Below are 15249 nucleotides of genomic sequence, written 5' to 3'. Positions count from 1 at the left end.
CCAAAAGGAATAAGCTGGACATCTTCCACAAGCTGTGGCAACCGTGGATGGACTTGAATTAGGATGATAAATGAAAATATAGGGAGCCTAGTATTCAATGGAAATATAACGGATGTTTATTCAAATGTTTGTATGATGATGGGAAGTGGGGTGGCTCTGGCTGAGGTCTCTGGGGTTGGGCGGGGTGGGGGGGCTCTGGGTCGGGGGGAAAAAGTTATCTGTAAATGTTTAATGAAACATTGTCATGAGAAATATTCTGATTGTTTATTCTTTGCGGATAATAAAAATCTATCTGATAAAAAAAAAAATGTGACAATAGGGTTAGTCATGGGGGTGTCTTATAGACACTTCTCCATTACTAACCTCTTGGCTTGAGGTCAGCGAACATAAAACTACTGACCTCAACTCCACAACTTGTCTCTGCACTAAAGCAAGTGGGAAAGCGAGGCTAAGTGACAGAATTGGCGCATGCAATTTTTGGGGCGGCTAAGGGCTGATGTTCTTAGTCTGGGAGGGGGAAATATCCATGGCCCTTTCCTAACCTATTAATATCAGCCTGCAGCTGTCTTGTTTAGCCTTTTCTGATTAGTAAATATAGGCAAAAACCCCCATGTCATTTTTTTGGGTATTCCCTATAATAACCAGTAAAGGCTAAGCAAAACAGCTGTAAGCTGATATTAATAGCCTGGCAGCCTTTATGGCTATTAGCCTCTTCCTAGAATATTAACATCAGCCCCCAACACTGAGTGGAAATCACACTGACATATTTCTATCTATCAACCAATTTCTCATCGCAATCTAGCTCTATTTTTGAACATCTTTAAGGCTATGTGCACACGTTGCAGATTTCCTGCGGATCTGCAGCGTTTTTTGTGGTGCAGAAATGCTGCAGATCCGCAAGTGATTTACAGTACAATGTAAATCAATGTGAAAAAAAAAATGCGGTGCTGATGGTGCGGAAAATTTTGTGCGGAAACACTGCGGATTAAAAGAAGTAGCATGTCACTTCTTTTTTGCGGATCTGCAGCGTTTTTTTTGTACCCATTCCATTATAGAAAACCGCAGGTGTAAAAAACGCAGCAAATCCGCAAGAAAACCGCACAAAATCCGTACAAAAAATGCGACAAATCCACACCAGAAATTCCTAAGCCTAATCTGCAACAGCTTTAATTTCTATGCTGCATTTCATTCAATACGTGTCACACTGACCGCGCATGGACGTCACATACGACATCACATACATACACACGAACCACAGATTTAACCAGTACTGCTTTTCCAGTACCAGAATCACAAGGAAGTGTGAAGGAAGCCTAAGGCCGGGTTCACATTGCGTTTACAGCAGCCCGCTCAACACATATGGTAACGGACTGCTGATGCAAGTGCCGACATCCTCCATCGCGCTAGCGCAGATAGAGCATCTGCTAGCTCTATCTGCGCTAGCAGTGACGGACCCGGAAACGCTGCAGCCCACGTCTCAGGGTCCGTCACTCAATGACGGCACATCGCTAGCGCACGCCCATTGTGGGCGTGAGCTAGCGATGCGTCCGACATCGGAATTAATGGCGGCCTTAACAGACTACGTTACACCGCGTTTATGCCATGGTGTAACGTAGTCCCTCTAACGGACGCCCATAGCGAAGTGTGAACCCAGCCCTAGGCCCTGTTCACACGTTTAGTATTTGGTCAGTATTTTACCTCAGAAAAATGCAGAAGTGGCGCATATGTTTCTGTTAGGCCGGCGTCACACTGGCGTATTGCACCCGATGCGAGATCATCAGATGCGATATGCTAATGACACTCGGCTCCTGTTCGCAGCAGAGCAGGAGCCGAGTGTCATGCGTCTGTGCTCCGATTCTTTTGCACAGGGAGGATCGGAGCACAGCTGCGGAGGAGGCGGAGAAATGAATTTCTCCATCTCCTCCATTGCTGGGGTCCGCTTATAACGCACATCACTTGGATGATATCTGAGTGATGTGCGCTGTCTCACTCGCACCCATAGGCTTATATGGGTGCGAGTGAGCCGAGAGTTTTCCTCGGTCCGAGACAATCACAGCATGCTGCGATTGTATCAGACCGAGGAAAACGGCCGACAAAAAGTCGGCTGCTGGGAGCTGCCCCATAGCTTAACATTGGTCCGAGTGCAATGCGATTTTTTTTATCGCATTGCACTCGGCCGTTTAAAACGCCAGTGTGACGCTGGCCTTATACTTTTCCTCTGATTGTTCCACTCCTGGTTTTGACTTACAAGTACTGATGTAAAATACTGACCAAATGCTGAACGTGTGAACGTGGCCTAATGGTTAAAATAACTCCATGTAAACGATTTTTACAGTATTTTTAATCCAATTTTTTTTAATGCATTACCAGGAGATTTAGAGTGCAGTCAGACTGTCGTATAATAAGGACAATGATCACATTGCAATGCTCGGCCTGGCCGTCGACTCTGCTGAACCAAGCATGACAGATTGATGTATTTCTATGCAGCGGTCATGCTCGTCCAAGCATTGCATGTGATTGTCTTCTGTGCTATACAACCTTCTGACTTTTCAGTTAAAGTACTTGTATGGTCATATGTTCCTTCCTGTTGAACCAAGCAAACCCATAGACCGCACGACACTAAGCCAGTTACTTTAGCAGCCGGATATTTGGCATTGTTCAAATAATGAAAGAGACTTGTAGAAGAATCCCTGATATTTTGGCCTGGGGTAAAATGTAGTTTTGCATCATTTTATTATCAAACTACATTTTTTTCACTGGTGACTGATATGGTAATATCTATACCAAAGGGTCGCTGAAATTATTATTATTTAGACCATGATGATAATCGCTTTAAAGAGTTTTCTACTTTTAGCAAAGTGGACCCCAGAGGCTGCCAGACACGTAAAATAATAAAGCCAGATGGTCCAGAGTTGGCTTCCCTGTTGCTCTGGTCTCTCTGTGTTTTTGCTAAAACAGTGACATTATGTTAACGGTCTGCAACGCGGCTGCAGCCAATCATTGAATTTCGCAGCTCATGCAGTTTACTTTCGTAGAGCTGCTGACCTCCGTGACTGGCTGAAGTGGTGATTAGCTCTGTCGGCAAGACATCTTCACTCCAGCCATAGAGACGGGAGAAATCGTGAAGAGTTGGAACGGAGAAGAGCGAGTGCCAGCTGGCTTCACTTCCAGTACTTGTGGGAAAACCCCTTTAAAAGTAACAGTATTTCGGAACTTGTCATTTCCACCTACTGGCATTAAGCTATTCAGTTCAGCAAATGTTTACAAGGTTCACACTTTCACCTCGGTGGACGCTAGGCTGGGCAGAAAGGTGCTGTAAGCGGCAGTCATTTGTGTAACTACCTGAGAGACTTGCCGTACGCATTTGTATATATTCTCACTCTAGGGTTTGCTTTGGGATGTCCTATGGGTTCTTGTGTACCCCAGTAAAGTGCCCATGAGGATTTTTGTCTTTCTTGGGAGTCACAACACCCACCCCCTTTTTATTATCTTTATTGTTATTACCCTATTGGGCATTTGTATTTGACATTTTTTTCGACTTCTCCTACTAGTGTTCTTACTAACTGAATAACTTAATGCCAATAGCTGGGTGTAGATTGCTGAGGAAGATACAACTTTTTACTTTAGTTTGCAATTCTTAGGCCGGCGTCACACTAGCGAGTTTTACGGATGTATGAGAGGCGCAGAAAATACGGATTGCACACGGTACAATGATTCTCTATGGCCCAGCTCCTATCTGCCTTATTTTACAGATCCGTATTATAAGGTCTTGCACGGCCGTAGAAAATCGCAGCATGCTGCGTTTGTCAGCGTATTGCGCAAAAAAAATCGCCAGTGAAAGTCTATGGGGGCGAGAAAAATACGGATTACACACGGACTATGCGTGTGACTTGCGAGAAATACGCAGCGGTGTTCTATAGAAAAGCCGGCAATTCAGTGCGGTGTACAGTAAAATCACACTGACAGCTTACAGAAGAATAGATAGAATAAATGTGTACACATAGAATAGGTATATATATATATATATATATATATATATATATATATATATGTGTCAGTGAGACACATTATATATATATATATATATATATATATATATATCTAATATATAATTGCCTAGAATACTACTTCCTGCAATTTGTGCCAACTTCCTGTCCGGAGCTAATGTCCGGAGCTAATGTCCGGAGATAAGTGACGTCAACAGTGTCCAGTGTCTGATTGGTTGCCGCCTGCTGCGAGCGACCAATCAGAAACGTGCCGTACTGTGACACACTCCGCCCGCCATTTTGGTGTGATTTTTGAATTTTTACCTCACAGCAAGTTTCTACTGCGTGGAGGCGGGCCAGTGACGTTGCTCTTCAAGCTCCTGCCGAATTTCGTCAAAAAAATGATAATACCATTTACCAAAACTACGGTATATATATTTAGTTGTGAAGTGGTTCAGTGACATTTTCACACCAATTTTGAACTTTTGTTTGGTGTTTTCTCCATATACTGCCTATTATTTTTGTTCTTTCTTACTATTATTTATTAATTGTATTATTCTCACATTTGAATAAATAAAGTATATATGGATTCTAGACTCCCGATTCTTTAGAATCGGGCTGCCATCTAGTATATATATATATATTTATATTTAATACAGCGCTAGATAGCAGAAAAGTCGGTAATTCAATTGCCGGCTATTGCTACCTCCTTCCCAAACCCGACAGGATATGAGACATAGTTTACATACAGTAAAACCATTTCATATCCCTTTTTTTACATATTCCTCACTACTAATGTTATCAGTTTGTGTGCGCAAAATTTTGTCGCTCTAGCTGTTAAAATAAAGGGTTAAATCACGGAAAAAATTGGCGTGGGCTCCCGCACAATTCTCTTCGCCAGAGTGGGAAAGCCAGTGACTGAGGGCAGATATTAGTAGCCTGGAGAGGGTCCACGGTTATTGGCCCCCCCCTGGCTAAAAACACCTGCCCCCAGCCACCCCAGAAAGCTAGAGCCACAAAATTTTGCACACATACACTTTTAACATTAGTAGTGAGGTATACTGTATGTAAAAAAAAGGGATATGAGATGGTTTACTGTATGTAAACCATGTCTCATATCCTGTCGGGTTTGGGAAGAAGATACCAAAAGTCGGCAGTTGAATTACCGGCTTTTCTGCTATCTAGCGATGTATTAAATCCAAATACATATGTGTCTCACTGCACATATGTTTTCACGAATATTTGAGCCCATGGATCCTTTCTATGTCTATTTTGCAAGCTGGCGAGATTTCGTATGGATGCCATATGGATGACACACGGATAATTTTTGAATACGGATCAATTTTCAGGAGCTTTTCTGAGTATTACGGCCGTAAAAAACGGACCGTATTTCCCTACGCTAAGTGTGACGCCTGCCTTAGGGAAGATTCGGTTGTGCACTCTGCTTTTGGCCTTCTCCAGGTCATATCTGTTTTTTGGTTCTTCTTGGCAAGACTTAGTCATTTTTATGAATATTTATTACACATTTTCCTTAGTATTGCTTACAGTTTGCTTTTTACGGTGCACTAGTTCAAGATTTTGCATAGGAATGGTTTGTATTACTACTTTATGTGAGTTTAGTAAAACATCTATTGAAAAAAATGTACAGTATTTATATGTTCTTTCATTAGGGAAACAAACATTAAGGGTATGTGCACACGTCAGGATTTCTTGCAGAAATTTTCCTGACAAAAACCGGACATTTCTGCCAGAAATCCGCATGCGTTTTTTGTGCGTTTTTTTCCCAAATGCATAGAATAGCGGTAAAAACGCAGAAAATCCACAAAATTAATGAACATGCTGCTTTTTTTTTTTTTTTTACCGCGATGCGTTTTTTTTCGCGGAAAAAAACGCATCATGTGCACAAAACATGCAGAATGCATTCTAAATGATAGGATGCATAATGTATGCGTTTTTAATGAGTTTTTATAGCGTTTGTACCGTGAAAAAACGCGAAAAAAAACACGAAAAAACCTGAACGTGTGCACATAGCCTTATAGTAGAGAGAAAGGACCGGCAGGATCTGGGTGATAACGGTGTGTGAAGAGCGAGATGTATTAATGGATAAATGGAGCCTGCCTGCAGTGATGCATATAACAGGACTGCTTGCTAGTCACTTTTTGTGTTTGAGGAAAGTATTAACTCAAGTATGTGACAAGAGTTGCTGGTAGTTACACAATTACCTGCTTAGTTAATGTGAGATACGGGGACTTTGATGACTAGACACTGGATGTACTCAACACCATTGTTTTACAAGGGTCAGTTCACTTCCAACAATCATCAGATGTCTTTTTGCCTTTTTTGGCTGGCTGTAGAAAAAAAAAATAGTGCCTAGCCCCATTCCCCGACTCTCTAGGTAACATGCTTATTCACATAGGCAAATGGACATGTTATTTCTAAAGGTACCGTCTCACAGTGGCACTTTGGTCGCTACGACGGCACGATCCGTGACGCTCCAGCATCGCTCCATTATCGCTCCAGCGTTGTAGACTGCGGTCACACTTCGCAATGCACGACGCTGGAGCGATAATTTCATGACGTATGTGCGATGTAGAAGCTGTTGGTTACTATGCGCACATCGTATACAATATCGTGCACACCTTTGTTACACGATGCGATCATGCCGCCACAGCGGGACACTTGACGACGAAAGAAAGTTTCAAACTATCTGCTACAACGTACGATTCTCAGCGGGGTCCCTGATCGCAGGAGCGTGTCAGACACAGCGAGATCGTAAGTATATCGCTGGAACGTCACGGATCAAGCCGTCGTAGCGACCAAAGTGCCACTGTGAGACGGTACCCTAAGGAGATAAATGACTGCAGACTGTCATGGCTTCACCCACACAAATGTGATTCCATGAACTGAAATCCAACCAGTTATGTTTCCTAGTATGGCCTCTTTCACACATCCGTTTTTTAGAATCAGTCACAATCCGTCAAAGTGTTGAAAAGACGGATCCTGTGCCGATTGTAAAAAAAACCTGATGCACTGGATCCGTTTTTTTGATGGGAGAGAGAATCAGTCTTCTGATGGACAGCGACGGATTCTGCGCCCATAGGCTTCCATTATAGCCAACGACGGATGGCGCTGGATCCGTCGTTGGCCGATTTTTCGACATACACAAAAAACGTTCCTAGGTCCGTTGTCTCCTGCCGACGGACAACGACTTTACGACGGATCTGTCGTACGACGGATGAAACGGAAGGCCATCCGTCACAATCCGTCGCTAATACAAGTCTATGGGAAAAAACCGGATCCAGCAGCAACATTTGCTGGATCAGTTTTTTCTAAAAACGATGGATTGTGACTGATTGTAAAAAACGGATGTGTGAAAGAGGCCTAAGACATTAAGGCCCCATACATATTAGAAATGACTGGTCACCGACAGCTATCTCTCCCTACTCCCCCTTACACAGGAGTGTTCCTGTCCTCTTCCTGCGACGGTGACTACCAGGATCCTCTGGTGGCACCTTATCTCCACCTAGAATCCAAGGATCAGCTACTGCAATCTAACAAGCTGGATCCTTCAACCTCAACCATCAAGGGAGAGTCCGGAGGTCCTCATACCCTGTAAACGGTCAGTCGATATTACCAGGTTTGACTAACTTTAATCTAATGGGGTATGGGGACTATTATACGAAGTTTTAGAACTATTCAATTGCAGGGCATCAATGAGATTGGAAACGCGTTTGTATTTTAAATGGTCTTGAAGGGTTATAGCTTTATATCTACTGGATCATATCGCTTTACTTCTATAAAGACCTGGACCTCAGAAGCCTCTTAAGACATCGTAGAAAGCTAAGGTATCATTTACACATATGTATAGATGTTTTGATAACCTTTATCTGAGCTACTACAGGCCATAATGCTGTGAAATGTTGCATCACCTATTTTGTACTGATCCGCAGTTACTTTATGTAAATACGGTATAGCTATAGACAGACCCTGAAATGTTTAGATGTGGACATACACTTAAGTTTTTCAAGTAAGGGAGGTCTGCTTTGTTAGTATGCTAGTAACATACAGACACACTTCTGACACAGGTTTACAGGGTCCGCTTGCCAGGATCGGCACATTTTTGGTATACCCATAGGTATAACTACAGCATAATCATTCATAGAACAAACACAGGAATGATGTTTTACCCTATCACCAAATTAAAATAAACTGCTCATGTCTATCCACCAAAATGGTATTTATAAAAAGTACAACCAGTCCAGAGAGATACAAGGTGAGATAAAAGGCTTATCAGCTGCACGGATGCAAGAATAAAAGAGTTACGGTATACATTCTTTAATAAATTTGCGTGTGTTGTAAAGATGAACATTTGCTTTGACCCCAGAGTGGTTAAAGGGGTATTCCCAAGTTTGAAAGTTTCGTCTATCCATTGGATAGGATATCATTTTCTGATCGCTAGGGAGCCCAGCGAGCCAGAGAATTTGGGTTCTACAGAGCCTCATGTGAATTTATCGATGGGGTGGAAAACACTTTCTGAAAACCCCTTTAATAACACAGATTTTAAAGAAAGTTCTTGTGCTGCATGTGTCGGTAATATATACGGTAGGTTATAATAATAATAATAATCTTTATTTTTATATAGCGCTAACATATTCCGCAGCGCTTTACAGTTTGCACATTGTCATCACTGTCCCTGATGGGGCTCACAATCTAAATTCCCTATCAGTATGTCTTTGGGTTATGTATCACAGCAGTTATTGCCCCGCAGCAAGGCAATGTAAGTTACAATATATTAGTAGCCATTGTGGCTGCAGGACAAAGAGAGACGACCTGCTGTATATGTATTGCGCTAACATATTCCGAAGTGCTGTACAGGAGTTATCATTCATATAACTTTATGCCTCGCCTGCAACGTATAGTAATTCCAGGTATAGATTTCCTGCTGGCACTCTACTTGTACCCCACCAGTCTCTACACGCACGCTGGGGTCAAAGACGGGGTTTGGTGACCATGTTCATGGACTGCGTCTGCCTGTGACCTCTTATTTATCAGGGCAGAAAGGAGAAGCAGCTAAAATAAGACACTTTCCTAATTATATGGCACTCGACCTTGCTCTTCACTCCAACAATCCTCCAAAATCATCTATGCATCAAGTTAAAAAGTCTACCTACAACACCCTAAAATAAATATAAAAAAAAATATTGTACACACATATATATATATATATATATATATATATACAGTATATATATATATATATATATATATATATATACATACACAGACATATATACATACATGGGTATGTATAAAATTACAGATATTTCATGTCTTTTTCAGTTTTAAATACAAGAAAACGTGGTTGTTCGTAAATGATCACAATAATACCATATTATCCACTAGGGTCTATGAAGACGTAGAAGCAAACATGCGTACATCTGTATTACATGACTGTATGTGCACCCGACATGTATAAGCTGGTGAGTAGTAGATAGGGGACTGACCTGCCAGCAGTAGGACTCCCAGTCCACATTTGCTTTTCATGTCTACATTGATTGTCCTGTAGCAGAGGTCTAGGAAGGACAGATATATTGTAAGGCAAACTGTGTTCTTACCTTCTGCTGCCTCCAAATGTAGAGGAAGGTACAGGGTACAAGTGACTGGGACTAGGCTGTCCCTCCTCCTTCCAGGCTCTAAAGGCTGAACTCCTAGGGAGAGGGGAATTGGCTTGCTTTGTTGGGGGAGAAATCCTATCTATTCAAGTCCCTGGATGTGTGCAAATAAACAGACAAGATACTGGATGAATGAGGAGTTTTTACTATTTTTTTGGTTAGTTTTAACTCTGAATTATTTTTCTACTTATTTTATTATTTATTTGGATTATGTACGGTGTTAGTCCGATCTACAGCAGATCAAAATTGCAACTCAGGTCATCCTGGTAATGAGTTATCTGCACATTTCCTTGAAAGACATTATAGTCGAGGCAAAACACGCTTCATCCTTCATGTGGTTTATGTAACTTTTGTTCTTACACCTTGAGAAAAGCTGTTTATTTCCTTTGTGTCTATTGGGACAACACAAAAAAAAAAATAGAAAAAAAAGGCAAATTGGACATAATTTCACACAAAACCTGCAGAATGGGATGGACAAAATTGTTGCGACCTTTCCAAAAATGTGGGTAAATAACGTTTCAAGCATGTGATGCTCATTCAAACACACTTGTGGCAAGTAACAAGTGTGGGCAATATGAAAATCACACCTGAAACCAGACAAAAAGGGGAGAAGTTGACTGAATCTTTGCATTTTGTTTGTGTGTGGCACACTAAGCACGGAGAACAGAAAGAGAACTGTATGAGGACTTGAGAACCAAAGCAATAATATCAACAATCTCTAGGTTATAAGTCCATCTCCACCGATCTTGATGTTTCTTTCTCCATGGTGCGCAACAATCAAAAAGTTTACACCCCATGGCACTGTAGCTAATTCTCCCTGGATGTGAACGGCAAAGAAAAATTGATGAACGGTTGTAGTGCAGGATATTCTGGATGTTGGATAAGCAGCCCCAATCAAGTTCTAAAGAAATTCAAGTTGTCCTGCAGGCTCAGGGTGCATTACTATCAGCGCAAACTATCCATCAACATTTTAATGAAACGAAACGCTATGGCAGGAGACCCAAGAGGACCCCAGTGCTGACAGAGACATAAAAAAGCTACACTGCAATTTGCCAAAATGTACATGAAGCCAAAATCCTTTTGAGAAAACGTCTTGCGGACAGAGGAGACCAAGAAAGTAACATAGTTAGTTAGGCTGGGTTCACACTGCGTTGTGTGAACCCGTTTAGCGGACTACGTTACACCGCGGCATAACGCGGTGTAACGTAGTCCGTTAATGCCGCCATTACAAGCAATGGCGAGCGCATCGCTAGCGCACGCCCACAATGGGCGTGCGCTAGCGATGTGCCGTCATTGAGTGACGGACCCGAGACGCCGCCTGCAGCGTTTCCGGGTCCATCACTGCTAGCTCGCCGCTAGCGCAGATGGAGCTAGCAGAAGCTCCATCTGCGCTAGCGCTGTGCAAGTGCCGGCACTTGCGTTAGTGCAGTCCATTTAACGGATATGTTGAACGGACTGCACTAACATAGTGTGAACCTAGCCTAAGGCCGAAAAAAGACATTTGTCCATCCAGTTCAGCCTATATTCCATCATAATAAATCCCCAGATCTACGTCCTTCTACAGAACCTAATAGTTGTATGATACAATATTGTTCTGCTCCAGGAAGACATCCAGGCCTCTCTGGAACCCCTCGACTGAGTTCGCCATCACCACCTCCTCAGGCAAGCAATTCCAGATTCTCACTGCCTTAACAGTAAAGAATCCTATGTTGGTGGAAAAACCGTCTCTCCTCCAGACGCAAAGAATGCCCCCTTGTGCCCGTCACCTTCCTTGGTATAAACAGATCCTCAGCAAGATATTTGTATTGTCCCCTTATATACTTATACATGGTTATTAGATCGCCCCTCAGTCGTCTTTTTTCTAGACTAAATAATCCTAATTTCGCTAATCTATCTGGGTATTGTAGTTCTCCCATCCCCTTTATTAATTTTGTTGCCCTCCTTTGTACTCTCTCTAGTTCCATTATATCCTTCTTGAGCACCGGTGCCCAAAACTGGACACAGTACTCCATGTGCAGTCTAACTAGGGATTTGTACAGAGGCAGTATAATGCTCTCATCATGTGTATCCAGACCTCTTTTAATGCACCCAATGATCCTGTTTGCCTTGGCAGCTGCTGCCTGGCACTGGCTGCTCCAGGTAAGTTTATCATTAACTAGGATCCCCAAGTCCTTCTCCCTGTCAGATTTACCCAGTGGTTTCCCGTTCAGTGTGTAATGGTGATATTGATTCCTTCTTCCCATGTGTATAACCTTACATTTATCATTGTTAAACCTCATCTGCCACCTTTCAGCCCAAGTTTCCAACTTATCCAGATCCATCTGTAGCAGAATACTATCTTCTCTTGTATTAACTGCTTTACATAGTTTTGTATCATCTGCAAATATCGATATTTTACTGTGTAAACCTTCTACCAGATCATTAATGAATATGTTGAAGAGAACAGGTCCCAATACTGACCCCTGCGGTACCCCACTGGTCACAGCGACCCAGTTAGAGACTATACCATTTATAACCACCCTCTGCTTTCTATCACTAAGCCAGTTACTAACCCATTTACACACATTTTCCCCCAGACCAAGCATTCTCATTTTGTGTACCAACCTCTTGTGCGGCACGGTATCAAACGCTTTGGAAAAATCGAGATATACCACTTCCAATGACTCACCGTGGTCCAGCCTATAGCTTACCTCTTCATAAAAACTGATTAGATTGGTTTGACAGGAGCGATTTCTCATAAACCCATGCTGATATGGAGTTAAACAGTTATTCTCATTGAGACAATCCAGAATAACATCCCTCAGAAACCCTTCAAATATTTTACCAACAATAGAGGTTAGACTTACTGGCCTATAATTTCCAGGTTCACTTTTAGAGCCCTTTTTGAATATTGGCACCACATTTGATATGCGCCAGTCCTGCGGAACAGACCCCGTCGCTATAGAGTCCCTAAAAATAAGAAATAATGGTTTATCTATTACATTACTTAGTTCTCTTAGTACTCGTGGGTGTATGCCATCTGGACCCGGAGATTTATCTATTTTAATCTTATTTAGCCGGTTTCGCACCTCTTCTTGGGTTAGATTGGTGACCCTTAATATAGGGTTTTCATTGTTTCTTGGGATTTCTCCTAGCATTTCATTTTCCACCGTGAATACCGTGGAGAAGAAGGTGTTTAATATGTTAGCTTTTTCCTCGTCATCTACAACCATTCTTTCCTCACTATTTTTTAAGGGGCCTACATTTTCAGTTTTTATTCTTTTACTATTCATATAGTTGAAGAACAGTTTGGGATTAGTTTTACTCTCCTTAGCAATGTGCTTCTCTGTTTCCTTTTTGGCAGCTTTAATTAGTTTTTTAGATAAAGTATTTTTCTCCCTATAGTTTTTTAGAGCTTCAATGGTGCCATCCTGCTTTAGTAGTGCAAATGCTTTCTTTTTACTGTTAATTGCCTGTCTTACTTCTTTGTTTAGCCACATTGGGTTTTTCCTATTTCTAGTCCTTTTATTCCCACAGGGTATAATCCGCTTACAGTACCTATTTAGGATGTTCTTAAACATTTTCCATTTATTATCTGTATTCTTATTTCTGAGGATATTGTCCCAGTCTACCAGATTAAGGGCATCTCTAAGCTGGTCAAACTTTGCCTTCCTAAAGTTCAGTGTTTTTGTGACTCCCTGACAAGTCCCCCTAGTGAAAGACAGGTGAAACTGTACAATATTGTGGTCGCTATTTCCTAGATGCCCGACCACCTGCAGATTTGTTATTCTGTCAGGTCTATTAGATAGTATTAGGTCTAAAAGTGCTGCTCCTCTGGTGGGATTCTGCACCAATTGTGAAAGATAATTTTTCTTGGTTATTAGCAGAAACCTGTTGCCTTTATGGGTTTTACAGGTTTCTGTTTCCCAGTTAATATCCGTGTAGTTAAAGTCCCCCATAACCAGGACCTCATTATGGGTTGCAGCTTCATCTATCTGCTTTAGAAGTAGACTTTCCATGGTTTCTGTTATATTTGGGGGTTTGTAACAGACCCCAATGAGAATTTTGTTACCATTTTTCCCTCCAAGATAAAGCTTTTGGTTTTTCAGCACATCATTCTGTGTACTGAAAACTGAACGAGACCTACAAAGAAATAAACAGTACTAAAGTCAAAGAGCGTGGAGGTTCAATGATGTTTTGGGGTTGTTTTTCTACCACTGGGTGCCTTGACTGTGTGTAAGGCATCATGAAATCTGAAGATTACCAAAGGATTTGTAGCGCTCAGAGTCAGAAAGCTGGGTTTGCGTCCTAGGTCATGGGTCTTCCAGCAAGACAATGACCTCAAACATACTTCAAAAAGCACCCAGAAATGGATGGAAAGAAATCACTGAAGAGTTCTGAAGTAGCCAGCAGTGAGTTCAGATCTAAATCCCTTTGAACACCAGTGGAGAGATCTTAACCCCTCTGTGACCTTAGACGTACTATCCCGTCGAGGTGCCCTGGGCTTATCTGACCCTGGACGGGATAGTACGTCATAGCCGATCGGCCGCGCTCACGGGGGGAGCGCGGCCGATCGCGGCCGGGTGTCAGCTGCTTATCGCAGCTGACATCCGGCACTATGTGCCAGGAGCGGTCACGGACCGCCCCCGGCACATTAACCCCTGGCACACCGCGATCAAAGATGATCGCGATGTGCCGGCGGTGCAGGGAAGCACCGCGCAGGGAGGGGGCTCCCTGCGGGCTTCCCTGAGACCCCCGGAGCAACGCGATGTGATCGCGTTGCTGCGAGGGTCTCACCTCCCTCCCTGCTCCCTCCAGCCCCGGATCCAAGATGGCCGCGGATCCGGGTCCTGCAGGGAGGGAGGTGGCTTCACAGAGCCTGCTCAGAGCAGGCACTGTGAAGCCTGCAGCGCTGCATGTCAGATCAGTGATCTGACAGAGTGCTGTGCAAACTGTCAGATCACCGATCTGTGATGTCCCCCCCTGGGACAAAGTTAAAAAGTAAAAAAAAATTTTTCCAAATGTGTAAAAAAAATAAAAAAAAATATTCCAAAATAATGAAAAAAAAAAAAAAATATTATTCCCATAAATACATTTCTTCATCTAAATAAAAAAAAAAAAAACAATAAAAGTACACATATTTAGTATCGCCGCGTCCGTAACGACCCGACCTATAAAATTGTCCCACTAGTTAACCCCTTCAGTAAACACCGTAAGAAAAAAAAAAAACGAGGCAAAAAACAACGCTTTATTATCATACCGCCGAACAAAAAGTGGAATAACACGTGATCAAAAGGACAGATATAAATAACCATGGTACCGCTGAAAGCGTCATATTGTCCCGCAAAAAAAGAGCCGCCATACAGCATCATCAGCAAAAAAATAAAAAAGTTATAGTCCTGAGAATAAAGCGATGCAAAAATAATTATTTTTTCTGTAAAATAGTTTTTATCGTATAAAAGCGCCAAACCATAAAAAAATGATATAAATGAGGTATCGCTGTAATCGTACTGACCCGAAGAATAAAACTGATTTATCAATTTTACCAAACGCGGAACGGTATAAACGCCTCCCCCAATAGAAATTCATGAATAGCTGGCTTTTGGTCATTC

The 15249-nt window shown here is 42.2% G+C and overlaps 1 protein-coding gene across 1 annotated transcript in view; it reads right to left on the bottom strand.

Moving 5' to 3' along the window:
• Positions 1-9596, bottom strand: part of LOC138657698 (uncharacterized) — a 36501-nt gene extending 26905 nt beyond the window's left edge. Inside the window, exon 1 of the mRNA XM_069745397.1 lies at positions 9491-9596. Within this exon, the coding sequence (XP_069601498.1) occupies positions 9491-9530 (40 nt within the window). The 5' untranslated portion in view covers positions 9531-9596. The remainder of the gene's footprint in view (positions 1-9490) is intronic.
• Between the last annotated feature and the right edge of the window lie 5653 nt (positions 9597-15249).

Source organism: Ranitomeya imitator, chromosome 1 (assembly GCF_032444005.1).
Source record: "Ranitomeya imitator isolate aRanImi1 chromosome 1, aRanImi1.pri, whole genome shotgun sequence".
Classification (NCBI taxonomy): Eukaryota; Metazoa; Chordata; class Amphibia; order Anura; family Dendrobatidae; genus Ranitomeya; species Ranitomeya imitator.
The sequence above is the reverse complement of the archived record's forward strand: the minus strand, read 5'-3'. Positions and strand labels throughout refer to the sequence as shown.